Source organism: Hemiscyllium ocellatum, chromosome 24 (genome assembly GCF_020745735.1).
Source record: "Hemiscyllium ocellatum isolate sHemOce1 chromosome 24, sHemOce1.pat.X.cur, whole genome shotgun sequence".
Taxonomy (NCBI): domain Eukaryota; kingdom Metazoa; phylum Chordata; class Chondrichthyes; order Orectolobiformes; family Hemiscylliidae; genus Hemiscyllium; species Hemiscyllium ocellatum.
The window spans coordinates 34,230,014-34,249,770 of record NC_083424.1 but is presented as its reverse complement, the minus strand read 5'-3'; the positions used below and the strand labels follow the sequence as shown (position 1 = coordinate 34,249,770).

The following is a 19,757-nucleotide window of genomic DNA, read 5'->3' as shown; positions in this document are numbered from 1 at the left end:
ACGACTGCCATACTGAATTATGTGTATCAAAAATGTTTTGATAAAGATTTACAACCTGTTTTTGACCTGTTTATTCATCTTGCAGAATAATTGGCACACCGGGTCGTTTAATGCATATAGTTGTGGAAATGAACTTAAAGCTGCAGAATGTTGAATATGTGGTCTTTGATGAAGCAGACAGGTAAATTGGTACCAGTAGCACTTTCCATTATTATTGTTTAGTAATATTGCAGATATTTGTCAATATAGTGTCTGTTTCTTTTTAAACCCTTATGGGATGTGAACATCACTAACTAGGCCAGCATTTATTATCAATTCTTAATTGTGTTCAAGAAAGCGGTGGTGATCTTCCTTTTGAATCACTGCAGTTTTTTGGGTTATAGGTACACCCATAGTGAGGTTAGGAAGGAGATCTTGCATCATTGAAGGTGTGGAAATATAGTTTCAGTTCATATAGTTTCAGTTCAGAGTAGTGTATGGCTTGAAGGGGGACTTGGAGATGGGCATATTGCAATTTATCTGCTGCCCTGACTATCTGAGTAGTAGAGGATGCAGGTTTGGAAGGTGCAATCAGAGGAGTCTGGATGACTTGCTGTAGTACAGTCTACTTGATGGTATGTACTGCTGCCAGAGTGGTGAAGGGAGTGAATGTTAACAGTGATACTGGGATGTCAAACATGCAAGCTGCTTTGTTCTGAACGATGTTGGGCATCTTTATTACTGTTGGAACTGCTCCCATTCGGACAAGTGGAGAGTATTCTCTCAAACTCCTGATGTGTGCTTTACTAAAAAAGAAATAGCTCATTGCATATAATGTTTTTCATGCCATCAGAACACCTGAGACCATGACAATGAGTACTTCTGAAATGTAGTCATTGCTGTAATACAGGATCTATGGTAACCAATTTACATGATGCAATGTCCCACAAACAGCAATAAGATAAGCAATAAACCCATCTGGTAAGTGTTGGTTGTGTGATAGATATAGGTAGGATACAAAATTCATTCTGCTTTCCTTGCAGTGATATCATAAAATCATTTTGTTCTGCCCCGAGAAGACAGATTTGGGTTTAGTTTAACATTTCAATAGAAAGATGAGATTTCAACAGTGGAACATTCCACAGCACTGAATTGAAATGTCAGTCCAAAGATTATGGGATTAAGTGGGGTTCTGATCTCAAAGGTAAATCTAGACTGAGCCATTTGAAATTGGTATATCTTGTGAAGCGTGATAGCATTTTCAGCTTGAATGATTCTGTTATTTTTACTTAATGTAGCCAACATTCTGAAGGATGATACAATCTTATTATAAATTTTTTATTGTTTGTTTTGTTTGTTTTAAATCAAAATTTTTATGTATGAAAGTTCGGTGTATATTTGACTTACGTGGTCAAGAATACTGTAGAAGTTTGGGTAAAAAAAAACGGAAATTTAATCACAGTATTGATTTGGACAGCTAATCTATCATATAAGCACATAAGATTGCATCAGGATTGACAACAATGTCATATGCATTAAGAATGTATCAGGGCCTTGAGTATAGGATTTGGGAGGTCATGTTGCAACTGTATTAGTTGGGCCACTTTTGGAATATTGTGTGCAATTTTGGTCTCCCTCCTATCGGAAGGATGCCGTGAAAATTGAAAGGGTTCAGAAAAAATTTACAGGGGAACCTCGATTATTCGAACTTGACGAGCAGGCACTATTTCGTTCAGATAATTGATTATTTGGTTAATTGATTAAATGCCTTTACTCTGGGGCTCAGAGTTTTTAAAGTCTGCTCCTTGTTCAAGAGACTGCTGCAGCAGCAACACAGCGTGGGAGGCCCCCAACCCCCCGTCCAACACCGCCCCATCAACCCACCCTGAATCCCTGCTCCCGACCCCATGCAACGCCGCCCCCCCTCACCCCATAACCCCACCCAACACCGTCCCCCGGCCCCACCCCCAACCCCATACACATCCATCCCCTCTGGACTGGACACCAATAACAAGACTGCTGCTGCTACTACTACTACCTTTGTGGGTAAGTCTCCAAATAGAGCATGCCCGCACGCGCGCACACACACACACACACACACACACACACACACAATATTTTCCTGCAACATTTTGACAGGTTCCATCTTTGCCCTGTACAAGACAATGTTGGTCAGATTATCTGGGGAAAAGACAAAGTCTTTTCCCTGGGGTGCAGGAGCCCAGAACTAGAGGACATAGGTTTAGGGTGTGAGGGGAAAGACTTAAAAGGGACCTAAAGGGCAACTTTTTCACGCAGAGGTTGGTGCATGTATGGAATGAGCTGCCAGAGGAAGTGGTGGAGGCTAGTACAATTACAACATTTTAAGAGGCATCTAGTTGGGTAAATGAATAGGAAAGATTTAGAAGAATACGGGCCAAATGCTGGCAAAGAGGACTAGGTTAATTTAGGATATCTGGTTGTTCTTTTTCCTGAGATTCTTACACACTTGATGTAACTGCAATATGCCAACAACAACCAAACAGTATTTAAGCAAATACAGTACAAGCTGTGGAGAAACTCTTAACATTCTTCGCCATGCTTACGAAGCATGTCGAGAGGTCTCCCTGAACAAAGGAAACAGTTCTTCCTTTATACAAAATCTTTACATCACAGTCAGTAATGCCCACAAGACAACCCCCCAGTCACTCCCTCACAGCCACATGCCCAAGACACAATGCAGTGACCTAATCATCTACAGAAACAATATAATCCCTTAATGGTCAAATCCGTTGCAAATCATTTTTATTAACTACAGGGAGTAGTCAAAATTCCAACTGTAACGTTTTTATTGATTTTGAATAGGGTGATGATGCAAATATAAATTATTTCTGAATAATAAGAGATGGCTGTGTAAATGGTTCTGAGTGGCAAATGATCAGAATGTAAATAATCTGTAGATCAGAGATATCCCACTCTGCCCCGGGGCATTCAATTTCTTGCAGGCCACCAGAGCAAATCAACTCTTTAATATCACATGGTCAGCATAGATGAGTTGAACTGAAGGGTCTGTTTCTGTGCTGTACATTTCTATGAGTATGACTGTAAGAAGCCATATACACATTCTAGCATTTTAGGTCACCCCAAACACATGTAAAATGCGAGTGGTTTAAACTATTTTTTGAGTCAGATTGTATTTCTTAATGTGGTAAATGAAAACAAATAAATGTTTTTTTTGTCTGTTGCTTGTGTGTTGGAGTTTATTTCACAGATACGTAATGATGTTCAGTCCAATTTTCGTAGTATGCACTTATTAACTGATTATGATTTTTGAGACAGAATTGTTATAATGAGCCAATGCCTTATGCAAGTGGATATGCATTTTGAAACTGATTAGATTTGATGAATTTTTGAATCCATCCTGGGGCATCGATATCAATGGAAAGTCCTGCATTTGTTGAGGTGATTGCTTTCCCATATAGATGCCACTTTTATCCACCTAGAGACTGGAGGGTGAAGTGTTGTGAAGTGCTTCTGAAGCATTTCTGACCATTTATTGGGTTGCATCAGTAGGTAGTGCATTGTATAGACGTTGCACATCAATGTGTACAATGAGAGTATGGCAAGTTAAATTAGTGAATGTGCTGCAGACCAAGTGGGTTGTTTATCCTGGATAGCATTGAGCTACTTCGAGTTCAGCAAGAATAAATCATGAGTACTATAGTCGTGCAACATAGTCTGGTACAGCAAGAAAAGAAGAGCACACAAGAATGCCAGTCATGTCTTGGTGGCATGTTGGAGACAAGTACTATTATACACATTTGCTTCATTGTGCAGGTCCTTGGCCGCCTCCATCGTCAGACCCTGGCCACACGACGCCTGGAGGAAGAGCACCTCATCTCCCACCTAGGAACCCTTCCAACCACAAGGGATTAATGTAGATTTTTGCAGCTTCCTCATTCCCCCCCCCCCCACCCCCACCTTATCTCAGTCCCAACCCCCGGATTCAGCACTGCCCTCTTGACCTGCAATCTTCTTCCCGACCTCTCCGCCCCCCGCCCCCTCTCCGGCCTCTCACCCTCACCTCCTTCCACCTATCGTATTCCCAGCTCCCCTCCCCGCCTTTTATCTCAGCTCGCTTGGCACACCAGCCTCATTCCTGAAGAAGGGTTTATGCCCGAAACGTCGATTCTCCTGCTCCTCGGATGCTGCCTGGCCTGCTGCACCTTTCCAGCACCACACTTTTCAACTTCATTATATTTTGTAAGGATCACTGAAGCACAATGATTTGAACATTTTTTTTGATAGATAAGTGCTGCCACATTGATTAAGTTGAACAGGGAGACTGTTCAGTCATACGAGCATTTACGAAAGACCCCTTTGTAAATGTTCCAACAATCCACTTATTTTGCAAAAAAGTCTTGCTTCACTTGTATGGAATATTGGTGTGACTGTGCTTGAGTGTTGTGGATCATTCTGATCCCCTTGGCTCATGGAGGATATACTTGCCTTCAAGGGAATGAAGGACAGGTTCACTAAATTGATTCCTGGAGTGGTAGGACAGTTCTGTGAGGCTGGACAGTATTCCCTGGAGCTTCAAAGAATGAGAAGTGATCTTGTAGAAACTTAGAAAATATTAAAGAGATAGACAGAGTAGCTGTAGAAATGGTATTTCCTCTGGCTCTGAGGTTGAGAACCAAGTTGAAACAGTTTAAATCAACAGCAAGCCATTAGGACAGAAATGAGGAAGAACCTCTTAACTCAGATGGTGGTGAATTATTAGAATTTTGTAACCCAGAACACTGTGAAATCTCAATCATTAAGTAGGTTCAAGACAAATTGATCGAGTTTTAGTTAATGATATCAAGGGATAGGCAGATTCTATGGGAATGTGGTGTTGAGTAAATGATCGGTCATGATTCCAGAATGATGGTGCAGGTTCATGCGGCTGAATAGCCAATTGATTCTCCTTTTGTTCCTATCTATTAGAAGAAATGTTTCCTGATGAAGCACCCACACTGAATTCTACTCTGCATTTTCCTTCTGTGCTAGATTATTTGAGATGGGATTTGCTGAGCACTTGCAAGAGATTATCCGAAGGCTGCCTGACTCAAGACAGACTTTGCTGTTTTCAGCTACACTACCAAAGCAACTGGTGGAGTTTGCACGTGCTGGTAAAGATTTTAGTCTTGTTTTGAAACTGAAGTAGCTTATTCCAGAATTTTCTAAGTACCCTCTGTTAATGTCCTTCTTGCGAGTTCAGTGGTTTATTGATAAAACAGGATTATATTTGTGAAACAAAAGAACAGTTTGTTGATTGCAGACTAACCTCTGGTTCAGGTAGATAGGACACTGGATAACTAATATGTGAAAGAACAGAAAAATGCTGGTTTCAATGCCCAATCAGCATGTACAACACTAGTATGTGTTAGGTTACGGAGTTGAGAATCCACAGGGGCATTTTTCTGATTTCTGTGTTTGAAAATAAACAGGGGAACCTCGATTATCCGAACGAGATAGGCGGGCACTATTTCGTTTAGATAATTGATTATTCGGTTAATCGATTAAATGCCTTTCCTCTGGGGCTCGGAGTTTTTAAAGTCTGCTCCCCATTCAGGAGACAACAGCAGCAGCACACAACCGACAAGCCCCCGCCCACAGACACGTTTTGATGATTGATGGGTTTATCAGATTCAGAGATGATATCTTTTCTTTTAAAGTTTAAAAAGTTAATTGATAAAATTAATAGTTTTCTAAAAATCTTGCAGGTTTGACAGAGCCAGTTCTAATCAGACTGGATGTGGATACTAAGCTGAATGATCAGTTGCAGGTAAAAAAAAACTTATGTGCAAATTTTAAAAATGAATGTCCGCTTAATGTTGTATATTGTGCATCTTTATATTGTGGACAATTGCAGTAAGTATATCTGTGTTAGCCCAGGTCTTCCAAGGAGCACCAAACATCATCTGATTGTTGCTTTAATGAAAAATTCCCCCAAGTCTCAAAATGTTCCACATTTAGATTAGATTAGATTAGATTAGATTCCCTACAGTGTGGAAACAGGCCCTTCGGCCCAACAAGTCCACACCGATCTTCCGAACAGCAACCCACCCAGACCCATTCTACTACATTTGCCCCTTCACCGAACACTATGGGCAACTTAGCATGGCCAATTCACCTAACCTGCACATCTTTGGACTGTGGGAGGAAACTGGAGCACCCAGAGGAAACCCACGCAGCCATGTTCGTTATCTTATCAAATTTGTCACTTTAATTGCTGTTAGAGCCCTTGTGACAAGAATCATCTTACCAGGAACATTTTACTGGAACAATTTGCCACTCTGTAGAGATCCTAGAACTGGCTGACATTCTGGACATCATCATCATATCTCCAAAGGCTGGTGTGCATCTGGTCAAGCATTGTCAGTTTGAGTGTCCTGAAAGGTTCCAGATATTTGCTCTGGACATTATTGCACCTGCCTCCTACCAAGACTACTGCTCTACCAACCTCAGTAATGCACACAACATCTTCTCCACTCCACCTCATCCACCCCAAACTGCATTATCTGTCACCCTCTGCACTGCCTACTCAGTTGCTTGGAAAACCTCTATATACGTGCCAACAAGAAACATCAGTGCCACCGATTCTCCTCTTTCATAACATCAGCTTTTCTCTCAGTCCTTGAGGAAAACAGCAAAACAGAGTCAAGACGGATGTTGTGTTGCTCATCAATTGTCCCTTGCCTTATGAGCAGATGATTCTTGACTGCTGAAGCAGGCCTTCAGTTCAAATCTAATTCAGATCAGAGGCTGCACTTGACCGACTGCTGGGATCCCCTGGATGAAGGTGTTCCCCATGACTGGACTAAGGTCTGCTGACAACTGTGTGGCAAGCTTCCTGGCTTTGTCATGGCAAAACCATAGTAATGTGAGCCAGATATCTGGCTGAGAGGGCAGGAATACTGGAAACATCATGTAGCCACAGAGTGAGTGATCAGTGTTACAGTGAGCGAAGAACCCAGAGATGGAGACTAATATAGTCCATCAGCTGGCTGCATGTCCCTGAGCAAAAGTATCTTTACTGCAGCATTGCAATTAGAGTATTTGGTACAGCCTGAAGTGAGGCATTAAAGTGCAGAAGTGTCTTTTAAGTGGATTGGAGATGTCCCATGAAGTTTGATAGAGACTGGCATGTGTCAGATGCTAGTGTCTAGACGTGAGATGCTGTGGCCATTGGCATGAGTGTGTGTGCCTGTGATGTTGGTGCCCGGTGTCTAACATGGTAGTCTATTGAAGCAAGCAGTGAGTTGAACTCACTCTGCTTTCTAGGTGAAGTTTTTATGACAGCTGGTTTGTGTGGTGAGTTTAAGATCACCACCTATAATGAGTTGGACTGTTAACAAGCATTTAGCTAGCAACAAAGAGTATCAGTCAGGACCTTGCCATTCCTTGGCAAGAATTTTGCTATGCTGCTTGAGCAAAGAGGGGACTTTGTGGTGAGATGGTCTTAATATTGAGGTGATCGTCTTTCCCAATTCATAGCCCATGTCGCTGAGAGCCTGGTAAGATTCTTGCACACTTTTTTTTCCCCCAGAAAGGTTGATAACTACTTCACAAACATATCACTGGAAAATAAAATATACTTCTATAAATAGGCCAAACAGAATGGTTACTTTTCATCTATTGTAAGAGTTAAGTGAGAACAATCCAGAAATAGTCATACAGCTGAAGACAAGATTATGTGGAGATGTTTTTGGAATAAGGCATGTTCAGCAAATTGAGTAGACAGTCTGAATAATACTTTTACCATGTGCTTTACCAGGTGCATTCAGAAACTTTTGAAAATAAGTTTCAAGGAGGGTTTAAAGCTTCACGCCTTGAGTCTCTGTAAAAAGCTGATGTTGTAACTGGGTTTCCACAGCTCTTTCTAACTTTACTCATGGACTCTTCAAAAGTAAACAAACTTGTTATTTAAAAAAAACTTCCAACTTTCAAACATCCATGATCATGTGATGACCAATTACTTAAACATAATTTACATTATATTGTTTCTGGAGATGATTAGGACACTGCATTGTGTCTTGGGCATGTGGCTGTGAGGGAGTGACTGGGGGTTGTCCTGTGGGCATTACTGACTGTGATGTAAAGATTTTGTATAAAGGAAGAACTGTTTCCTTTGTTCAGGGAGACCTCTCGACACGCTTTGTAAGCATGGCGAAGAATGTTAAGAGTTTCTCCACAGCTTGTACTGTATTTGCTTAAATACTGTTTGGTTGTTGGTGGCATATTGTAGTTATATCAAATGTGTAAGAATCTCAGGGGAAAAAAAAACTTAACAACCAGATATCCTAAATTGATCTAGTCCTATTTGCCAGCATTTGGCCCATATTCCTCCAAACGCTTCCTATTCATATACCCAGCTAGATGCATTTTAGAATGTTGTAATTGTACTAGCCTTCACCACTTTCTCTGGCAGCTCATTCCATACGTGCACCAACCTCTGTAATGAAACAGTATGCAGTAGTATGGCCAAACAGTTGAAGATGCAGTAGAAGATAACTAGTTCCTTGGATTTGAACTTTGAGTTTCTTTTGCTACTAAGCCTCATTCAGAGATCACAGGGTTAGGCCTATTGTTAGTGTTTTTAAAGAAGATCCTGATGATGGCAAATGTGAAATTCCACAGGAAAATAGTTCAGGCATGTCCTTGTAATCTACTTCTAGACGGCTCCAGAAGGTAGGTCCACACAGTTTCAAAAGCCAGATGATCTGGACTGCCATTGAAAAGAAAGCACAGTTTTTATCAAGTTATAATGGTCTCATGCCTGCTTGGCATGTCAGGTCTGGTCAGAGGGTAGTTAAGCCTCTGTGTGGGGGCAGGTAATGTGTGTGGTGGGGATGTGATGAATATGGATGGTGCCAGCACGGAAGCTCCTAGTGAGATGTTCAAACTTCCTAGGCAATTCCATGTAACTGAATGTGCCAGGACGTCTGCAGGGTCTCAGTAGGCTTCGTCAGTGTATGTATAGTGTCCTATAGTCTAAAGACGAGAAGATTCCAGCTAGAATGTCATTTACTTGTCAAAAAAAATTATTACTATAAATGTCTACAGCATGGAGGGATTTGGGAGTCATCCTGTTTTCAAAAAAAAACAAAATACAAGTTCAGGTAGTAGGGAAGGCAAAGGAATGTTAGCTTTTATTTCAGAGGCAATGGTGTATCAAAATAGGGACGTCTTGCTAAAACTATACAAGCTACTAGATGAATCACATCTAGAATATTATGAATACTTTGGTTCCCTTGTCTAAAAAAGATATACTGGCACTGGAAGAAGTCCAGAGAAGGTTCATGAGGCTGTTCCTGTGTATGGAAGGATTTTCTCATGAGAAGTTGATTGTATTGGCCTGTACTCTGAGGCATCTAGGAAAATAAAAAGTGATCTTGTTGAAATATATGATCTTAGATGCAGAGAGATTTGTTTTTCCTTCTGCAAGCGTCTAGGATCAGAGGGTGTAGTCTCAAGGGTAAAGGGTTGCTAATTTAAGACTGATACAAAGAGGAATTTCTTCTGTGAGGATAGTGAATATGTGTAATCTTTTTTACTACGGAGAACTTTCAAGGCTGTATCTTTCGGAATATTCAAGGCTGAGGTGGAGAGATTTTTAATCAATAAGAGGATCAAAGGTTATGGAGAAAAGATGATAAAGGAGGTTTGAGGATTATCAAATCAACCTTGACCTCATTGAATGACAGAGCTCACTTGCTGAACCAAATGGCTTGCTTTTGCTTCTACGTGTTATGATTATCTGCTTCTATTTGGCTTCAGTTTATGATTGTGCTGAAGGTGAAATTGTAAACCAATTCTGATAAATTAAGTATCTAGTTAGTCTGAAGTGTTTGGAAATGCAAGATTGTTACAGATATAGGTTGCTTTTAAAGATTCTGTTCCTTCAAATCTGTGTGGAATTTGCGCGAGTGAAAGCTCGATTTGTCTTGGGAGGTAGATGATTAAGAAATATTGATAAACAGGCATAAGTTGATCATGGTGTTTCTGTTCAATGATGTTAAGAATTAACACTTGATTCATAAACCACCCCTGATTTCAAGGTCTAGTACTTGATAATTATTTTGGAATAACAGACAGTTAATGCACAAAGATCTGTACTAAAACATTGTATTTGCTATTTTACAGATGGCATTTTTCCATGTCCGCTCTGATGATAAGGCTGCTGTTCTACTTCACTTGATGAGAAATATCATAAAACCTCAAGAGCAGACTGTCATTTTTGTTGCTACCAAACATCATGTGGAATATTTAAAAGAGGTTTGTGTGAAATGGAAGGTGCATAAAACTGTTCAAATAAAATGTCAGCATTGTCAAAAGAGCAAAACGATTTCTTCATTTCTTAAGGATCCCCATTCATACTAACTTAACAGTATTTAACTTCTGAGTACTGAAACAGTGTTAAGTTTCCAAATATACAACTTAAATCACATCTCTTTCCTCAATACATAACCAGAATAGATGAGTTAATAACTGGGGGTTTAGTGATGTTGATTATAAGAATAATGCAATTAATGTCTGATATCATTCTGTGACTTCAAATGCTTCCTGCATAATTACTTGGCACAGTTGTTTGGTTTTCTTTCATGGTACCAGTTATTATTATATTTTCTTAGAGCAAAGCCACTTGACTTAAGTCTAGGCCCATGGTGATTTATGTTTATAGTGGTATCAGAGCATTAATATACTTTTATTTTGAGTTAGTATTCACCAGAATCACAGAATTTTTATATTGCAGGAAGAGGTTATTTGGCTTGTTGCTTCTGTACAGTTTTTACAATTGACAAGTCACTTATAGAACATAGAACATAGAAGGATACAGCGCAGTACAGGCCCTTCGGCCCTCGATGTTGCGCCGACCAAATCCTACCTAACCTATACTAGCCCAATAACTTCCAAATGCCTATCCAATGCCCGCTTAAATGACCATAAAGAAGAAGAGTTCACCACTGATACGGGCAGGGCATTCCATGAACTCACAACCCGCTGTGTGAAGAATCTACCCCTAACGTCTGTCCTATACCTACCACCCCTTAATTTAAAGCTATAAATTAGGGCTGTTTTCCTCTCTTGCTTGCCTAATTCTGCACACTATTTCATTTTAAATACTGTCTAATTTGCTTTTGACATCCTTGATTAAATCTGCCTCACTCACACTGTCCCCCTCTAACCACTCATTGGGAAATCTGCTTTTGCAGTTGATTAGTTATTTACCTTGAGTTTTAGGTTATATTTGTAGAATATTGAATCCACAATCACTACCATCTAGAAGGAAAAGGGCAGCAGATAAATGGGAATACCACCTCCTCCAAGCCACTCACCAACCAGACTTGGAAACTTACAGCCATTCCTTCAGTGTTGCTGGGTCAAAATCAAGAAACTCCTTTCCCCCCCGCTATAATATATAGTTGTATCTGTAACAAATGCACTTGTAATGCTTTGAGAAGGCAGCTCAGCACCACCTTCTCAAAAGCAACTAGCCTTGGACACTAAATGTTGGCCCAACCAGCAGTGTCCATATCTTGTGTCTGAATTTTAAAAAAAGGTTTGACCAATTTGAGGTGGTGGCAGCATAATGTGAAGTGTGCTGATAATATTATGATTGTATCTGGGCTTGTCCCTGACTGCAATTCAGACATATAAATTTCCAAATGCTGTGAGATGACTCCTGTATGTTGCTTTTGTCACTTAGTTTTTGTTTGGCTGTCTTATGGGATCTCTCACCTGAATTATATTATAACTTTATGTTGACACAAAAGTCTCACTGGTATATTTATAGTGAAAATTGAAAAGCCTACTTTCATCCATCAGTTGTGGTGAAGAGTCATCAGACTTGAAATGGTAATGTTTTCTTTCCCCCATAGATGCTGAAAGACCTTTATTTTGATTGTTTATTTCCAGTATGTAATTGTTTTTGTAGGTATGCATTATCGTATTTTCATGACTATTGTGACTTTTTATTTACAACTTTTTGTTTCTCCCAGCTCTTAACCAGACAGGGTATTGACTGTTCATACAGCTACAGTGCTCTTGACCAAACAGCAAGAAAAATCAACATTGGGAAATTTGTCCACAGAAAATGTATGGTGATGATCGTCACTGACGTTGCAGCTCGTGGTATTGATATTCCCATGCTAGATAATGTAATAAACTACAACTTTCCATCCAAAGCAAAACTTTTCTTGCATAGAGTTGGTAAGCAAATTTAAAGTTTCTAAATCTGAGAGAATTGGCTTTAAAATTTACTGGAGTGATGGGAAGACAAAGTTGGGATTTATGCAGTGAGTTATTTGCACCTTGCAAATTAGGACCAATTTGAGGGCCCAGGTGTTCTATTTCTATTGATTTTCAAAAAAATAATCTTTTGTGCTGATTAAAGCTGGGAAAAAACTGTCTGGATATTAGTTCACATTAAGAGGCAGGACACCTCATAACTGCCAGAAATTATGTTGAATATTTTAAGAAAGCTGCCTCAAATGTGCAGTTGTTTTTTATAATTTGAATCCATTTTACCTTTGATTTTTATCTTGGATTTTATGGACTATTAAGTAATCTTGCCCACAATGTTTCAGATGTTCGTTGGTTTTAAACTTTAAGTAATGATTGTCTCTGTCTCTGTAAGTTGCAGCAACTGTAGATGCTGCAGAGCCTTTATAAAACAAATTGAAGCCAAGAATATTGTGAATATTTTAAATACATATTTTGTGTTAGTTTATCGTAAACAGTACTTCTATGTTTGTTAAATACTGGGGCAAAAAAAGCACGTATAATTGTGATGGAATTAGAATGTTTAATTTATATATACCTCAAGTTGTAGTATGAAGAAGTTTCTCAGTGTAAAAGATTCAACAGACTGTAGTATCAATAATTATTGGTAAATATGCAGGTTTATATGTATGTAGATTATTCTAGTTCTTTATTGTGGACTAAATTTTCTATTTATTGGAACATATTTTAAGATGACATAGTTTATAAACAATATTGCTAACAGCAGATGTATAAAATTGTGAATTGTGGATCAGGTCGAGTAGCCAGAGCTGGGAGAAGTGGTACGGCTTACTCGTTGGTAGCCCTGGATGAAATTCCATATATTTACGATTTATATTTGTTTCTCGGACGACCTCTCAAATTTGCAAGCCAAGCTGAGAATTCTGAAGGTAATCTGTGTTTTAGGTATCTACGTTGTTTAGGCATTGTGGTGAGATGCGTTATGTTTTATTAAATTCTACTCTAGTGAACCTATAGTGCATGGCTTTTAAACTAAACTTTTTATTCTACTGTTATTTCAACTGCAATTTAGAAAGGTGGCAATAAGTAATTTTATTTGCTTTGGAAAATGCACATTTAGTCTTTCAGGTACTGATTTGGCTAAACTAATTTTGGTTAAAAAAAATCTCAACTCTGTCTTCTGTAAAATATGGGGCCAAGTGACATTGAGACATTAATCTTACAGCATTCTCCAAAACACTATCTAGATCCTAAAAGAAATGTTACATTAATAACATTATTTGAACTTGAAGCTAAACAAATTGGACCAGTCATTCCAACTTCATAAAAGCTATGATATTTTCTTTCAAAGTCAAAGCATTTCTTTAATGATTGTTGTGAGGTTAACCAGCTAGAACTCAGAATATGGGTTCTGACTGGGCTGTTAACCTGGTCCAATCAGGGAGCCCTCTCTGACATAAAAAGATTGAGTATCAGAGGTATTAACACTCTGGTGCCTGGCTCTGTAGGATGGAGTACTGTAGTCAGTGGAAGAAAGGAGCTATGATATTTTTGCAGCAAGGGTCACTGTGAACAGCCACTGAGCTTTGTGACTTATTCTGCCATAGAATGAATATTTAAATCTCTCCCTATGTATTCAGGAACAAGTGGAATATATGGCAAGGTACCCCAGAATACCATAGATGATGAGGAATCACTACTTATAGCAGACCATAAGGCTTCGCTGGATCTTCAGAACCTGAAAAGAGTGTCTGAGAATGCTTACATGCAGTACCTGAAGTCAAGACCAAATCCTTCTCCAGAATCAATAAAAAGGGTTAGAGAAATGGACTTATCAACATTGGGGATTCATCCTTTATTTGGTAGGTTAAGTTTATTTAAAAATGCTAATAGTCAATTTGTGGGAATAATTGTCATATTTATGGACTGCTACTGTCACATTACTTGTTCTTTTTGCATTTATAACACTTATATTCCAAAAAAAAACATGGCAAGAAACACATTTCAAGCTGTTGCTGTAAAGATCAAAAATTAGGGAACATTTTTAGGTTTTCTCCTGGTTATCAAACATGTAAAAGAGAAAAATGATTGTGGTCCCTACTAAACAAATGCATATGGCTGTAGTACTATATCTCCTATGCTTGTGAGCTTACCCACAACAGATTCCTTGAGGACAGGACTGTAACATTTCATTATTTTACAGTTTTGTCAATATTGGTGCTTTAGGTAAATTCACACACTGAAATTTTGACCAAATAAAACTTGAAGCTTGAATGTTTTCTTATTTTTAAGGTGTGAACATAAAAGATGCAGAACTTCAAAGACTAAAGCTTATTGACAGTATCAAAAACTATAAAGCAAAATCTGTAAGTGAATACTTTTGTTTGTGTATTATTACTTTTAGTCCATCTCCTGGCAATGATTATAAGCCAAGAGCTATAATAGTTTCTTTATAAATTTTACAGACCATTTTTGAAGTCAATTCTACGAATAAAACCTCTGCAAGTGAGATCATGAGGGTGACACGAAATAAACAGATTTTGCTTATAAACAAGTTTCAAAAATTGAAGGAAGAAAAGAAAACAGCTCCATCTAAGAACATGCCAACCCCGATGGAAGCAGATCTCCCTGATGAAGATAACATTGAGGTTTAGTAGTTTTTTTTAATGAATGTAGTGAATTGAAAGGTTATTCATTTCAATTTTAAGAGATGGACAACAGTTGACAAAAGGCTTGTTCATAATCGGGACCATCGCAGTGTAGTTTCACTTTTGTTCTCATTTATGTGCTTTAACAGGGAATATTCTGGGGACAGGATAGATGAATTGGGGGGGGTTAGTTAACTTGTGATTGCCTTAGTTATGGTTAGATTTAACTGGAAAGGTCAAGAACTTGCGCTTACCCATGAGATGTTAAAATCTAAAGATCCAAAATATCACCTTTATCATGCTATTTACAGACAAATTGAAACTAAATATATTTTCCTGATATGGATTAGAGTGCTATTTTTCATTTAACCTGAAAAGGTCAAAGCTATTTTACTGTCTGCCCTAGAGAACATTAGAATATGTTCATTAAAATGAGCTGCAGTGCCACCTTTCAATTCACGTTTAGAATTGAAGCCTAACTTAGAACATTTCAGCGCAGTACAGGTCCTTTGGCCCTCGAATTTGCATTGACCTGTGGAACCAATCTGAAGCCCATCTAACCTACACTCTTCCATTCTCGTCCCTATGCTTATCCAATGACCATTTAAATGCCCAAATTTATGCAAATAGTTAAGATATAGATTTTTTAAATGATTTCATCCTTAAATCCTTATGAAATGTTTAGATATCAAGAATGGCAGTTCAAAATATATATTTTCTAAAATTTGTACGTGTGTCTTTGGTTACTGTATTCTCAAGGGCTGTTAAAACTAATGTCGTACTCTCTTGAACCTTGCGGTCTGTGTGATTTTGTCAATCCATAGCTCTAGGTAGTAATGGCAGTTGTATTAAAAGTGAAGCTTATTACCTTTTTGTATCAGAGAAAGTATGCATTGTCTATTTTGTAGAGTAATCGACAAACCTTTCTTCTCCCACAAGGAATATATTATTCTTCACTGTCATTATCAATTGTATTTTGTATTGATAGACTGTCTTTTCTGAAGTTATGGGAAGGAAAAGGAAAAGTAAACAACCAACAGAACATTTTCCTAAAAACAAGAAAGAATGTGAGCAGGATGAGGAATTTTATATCCCCCACCAACCTAAAGACTTCAATTCCGAAAGAGGGTAACTACTTACGTCTCTTTACTATTCAACTCCAGAAAGTTTACTAGCTGGAATGCACTATTGAATGTATTAATTGTCAATTTAATGTGTCTAATTCTGTTGCTGATACAAAAACAGATGTTATAGCGAATTTTTCTCTATCAGCAAGGGCAGAGATTATACTACAGACACTTGGGGTATTCATAGAGTCATAGAGATGTACAACATGGAAACAGACCCTTTGGTCCAATTTGTCCATGCAGACCAGATATCCTAACCTAATTTAGTTCCACTTGTCAGCACTTAGCCCATATCCCTATAAACCCTTTCTATTCATGTACCCATCCAGATGTCTTCATATGCTGTAATTATACCAGCCTCTCCGCCACTTCCTCTGGCAGCTCATTCCATACACGTATCACCCTCTGCATGAAAAAGTTGCCCCTTAGGCCCCTTTTAAGCTTTTCCCCTCTCACCCCAAACCTATGCCCACTAGTTCTGGACTCACCCACCCTAGTGAAATCACCTTGTCTGTTTACCCTATCCGTGTCCCTCGTTATTTTATAAACATCTAAGATCACCCCCTCAGCCTATGACACTGCAGGGAAAACAGCCCCAGCCTGTTCAGCCTCTCCCTATAGCTCAAATTCTTTAATCCTGGCAACATCCTTGTAAACTTTTTCTGAACCCTTTCAAGTTTCACTACATCCTTCCAATAGGAGGGAGATCAGATATTCCAAAAATGGTCTAACCAATGACCTGCACAGATCGAATATGCCCTCTGAACTGCTCTACTCAGTGCTCTGACCAATAAAGGAAAGCATTCCAAATGCCGCCTTCACTATCCTATCTAACTGTGACTCCACTATCAAGGAGCTATGAGCCTGCATTCCAAGGTCTCTGTTCAGCAATACTCCCTAGGACTTTACCATTAAGTGTGTAAGTCCTGCTCTGATTTGCCTTTCTAAAATGTAGCACCTCAAATTTATCTAAATTAAACTCCATCTACCACTCTTCAGCCCATTGGTCCATCTGATCAAGATAAACCTTCCTTCAGCCACCAGCCACTGCTGTTTGTTTTCAATCAACCAACTAATTTTGTATCCATGTTGCAACCATCCCTTTTCCATTAATCCCGACCTTTACACAAATGCCTGTTTTGTAGCCTTCTCTATCATATGCCTTTTGGAAAGTCAGCACATCAACTGCATTACCCTCATCAATGCTTTCTGTTAACTAATTTAAAAAAAATACTCAAGTTAAGCACAATTTACCCTTATCAAATCTGTACTGGCTTTCCTTAATTAACCTCTATTTACTAAAGTGAGTCGTAATTTTGTACTCCATTTTATACTTTTTTGAAACTTTCCAACTACCTTAAATTTGACTGGCCTGCGGTTATTGGGTTTATCTTTTCACACAGTTTTGATCAAGAGTGTAACATTTGCAGTTCTCGTAGTTCTCTGGCGTCAGCCCTAAGTATATGAAAATTGGAAAATTTCAGTCAGTGCCTCTACAACTTTTACTCTCGTTTGCTTCAGGGTTCTTGGAAGCAGTCTCATCTGGTCCTAGCATCTTATGCACTTCAAATTGAGACTGTCTATCTAATAACACCTCCTTCAAGTGTCCGAACTTCCTCCTCTTGCACCAAGACACATGCAACATGTGGTATTAGTTTTCTAGTGCATTATCAACCCGATCAGATCCCTTCAGAATATTTAAGAAGCTGGCCTAGCCCTTAACTTCTGCTTATTTAAATGTAGATGTGAAGTGCCATGTTCCAGGTGCAATTTGACGATAAGCAAAACACAATTTATTTAAACAGTACAGTACCCATTACTAATTAACTGTTCCAATTTCATTCCCTAAACACACCCTTTTGCAAAAAGGCAAATTCAGATGCCGATTCCCACATGCAGTTTTAGGAGGAAAAAAAATGGAGAAAATTCAGAAAAAGTAGTAGCTAGGACACTTTCACTGAAGCTGCTAACTCTTTTGAAACCCAAAACGTCTGCTCAAAACTGAACCTACAACCTAGAAAGCCTGGTCTGAGAGAGTTGACCATACCCAGCCTGCTTCCCTTGTTCCAACTTTTAAAAAGAACCCAAAGATTCTCAGATTGTTTACTTGTGCATCTTTGCCTTACAGCGTCTCTTCAAAAAAAGGACATAATTACCTCTTAAAGTGACAGCATCATCACAAGTAATAGTGATGGTGATGTTAGTTAATTCCTCCCCCGTATTCTTCAATATAAATGGAATGTTTGAAGTATCATCCAATGTCACATTTGATGTAAGATATTTGTTTGACTCCTCCACATTTCCTTGCTTCCTATAACTGTATTCCTAGATTAATTTTCTAAGGATCTATGTTCACTTTGATCTCTTTCTTCCTTTTTGTATGTTTAAAGATGACCTTATTGTCAGTTTTCATATTTCTCACTAGTTTGCCCTCAAGATTTGTTCTCTTGTGTTTTTTACTTTTTATATTCCTCATTTTCTGGATTATGCATCCAGTCTTTGGTGCTGTAGCTGATATTGCTTTCTTGTATGCTTTTTCTTTTAACTTGGCACTCTCCTTAACTTCTTTGGTTAGTGGTGGATGGTTCCTCCAGCTCTTAGAATCTTCTTTACTGGGATGTATTTTTGTTGAGAGTCTTGAATTATTCCTTAAACATTTGTCACTGCTTGCTTACTGTCATTCTTGCTTATCTATCCACACTGTTCACTCCAGCTAACTGTAATTGTAACTCCATAACACACTGTCTAAATTCAATGTCATAGCCACCCTTTCCAATTTGATTCACCCAATCAACATGAAGATAGATCATCCGTAGTAATTGCTCTATTCTTTTTACATGCTCTTACTATTTGTTGATTGATATCCTTTCTGACAAGGTAGCTACTGTTTGGGGGCTTTGTACACTACTCCTACCAATAACTTCTTTCACTTGGTTTAAATTCATGTGATATCATGGGAAATTCATAGGTTTCTTTTTAACCTCCACCCATCTCTCATCTCTCATCTCTCATTAAGTGTTACTGTGCCACATTTTCCATCCATCCTTGTCTTTCCAAAAGATTAAATACACCTGAATGTTTAACTTCCCAATTTTAATTATTTTGTAACTGTGTTTTTGTAATCACTATGAAATCATATCCGTCTACCTTGATTTGCACTGTCAGTTCATCTACGTTATTCTGAATTGCTTGTGCATTAAGGTACAACACCTTAAATCTCTTATATGATTGAATTTCCCTACATTTTTATTCTTGGATGGACCACCACCCCCTGAGAAAAAGAACAGGAAATGACATCACCACAGGAAATGACTTCACCAACCCAAGGAAACCCAAACAAATAAATAGAAAGTGGGCTATACCACCAATGCTCATCCGGAGGCTCACTGATGTTACCTGGTATGGTGTCGAAACTTCTGAAAACGAACCTTCCAGCTCAGCGAACAAACCTACATCCAGAACCCCAACCTGAGCTACAAATCTTCTTAAAACTCGTTGATGTTTCTTCTTCCTTGATGCAACGCAACACAAATTCTGGCCCTTTTAATTTTTGGTAACAACCTGTCACTGTGGGTGGCACAGTGGTTAACACTGCTGCCTCACAGCGCCTGAGACCTGGGTTCAATTCCCGACTCAGGCGACTGACTGTGTGGAGTTTGCACGTTCTCCCCGTGTCTGCGTGGGTTTCCTCCGGGTGCTCCGGTTTCCTCCCACAGTCCAAAGATGTTCGGTT

The 19,757-nt window shown here is 38.8% G+C and overlaps 1 protein-coding gene across 1 annotated transcript in view; it reads left to right on the top strand.

The window, feature by feature from the left end:
• The window catches only part of ddx54 (DEAD (Asp-Glu-Ala-Asp) box polypeptide 54), a 51,258-nt gene that overhangs the window by 21,051 nt on the left and 10,450 nt on the right, over positions 1 to 19,757 (top strand). The window contains exons 7-16 of the mRNA XM_060843686.1: positions 86 to 181; positions 5,011 to 5,132; positions 5,727 to 5,788; positions 10,150 to 10,281; positions 12,006 to 12,216; positions 13,044 to 13,178; positions 13,890 to 14,111; positions 14,542 to 14,615; positions 14,715 to 14,897; positions 15,886 to 16,025. Of these exons, the coding sequence (XP_060699669.1) occupies positions 86 to 181; positions 5,011 to 5,132; positions 5,727 to 5,788; positions 10,150 to 10,281; positions 12,006 to 12,216; positions 13,044 to 13,178; positions 13,890 to 14,111; positions 14,542 to 14,615; positions 14,715 to 14,897; positions 15,886 to 16,025 (1,377 nt within the window). The remainder of the gene's footprint in view (positions 1 to 85; positions 182 to 5,010; positions 5,133 to 5,726; positions 5,789 to 10,149; positions 10,282 to 12,005; positions 12,217 to 13,043; positions 13,179 to 13,889; positions 14,112 to 14,541; positions 14,616 to 14,714; positions 14,898 to 15,885; positions 16,026 to 19,757) is intronic.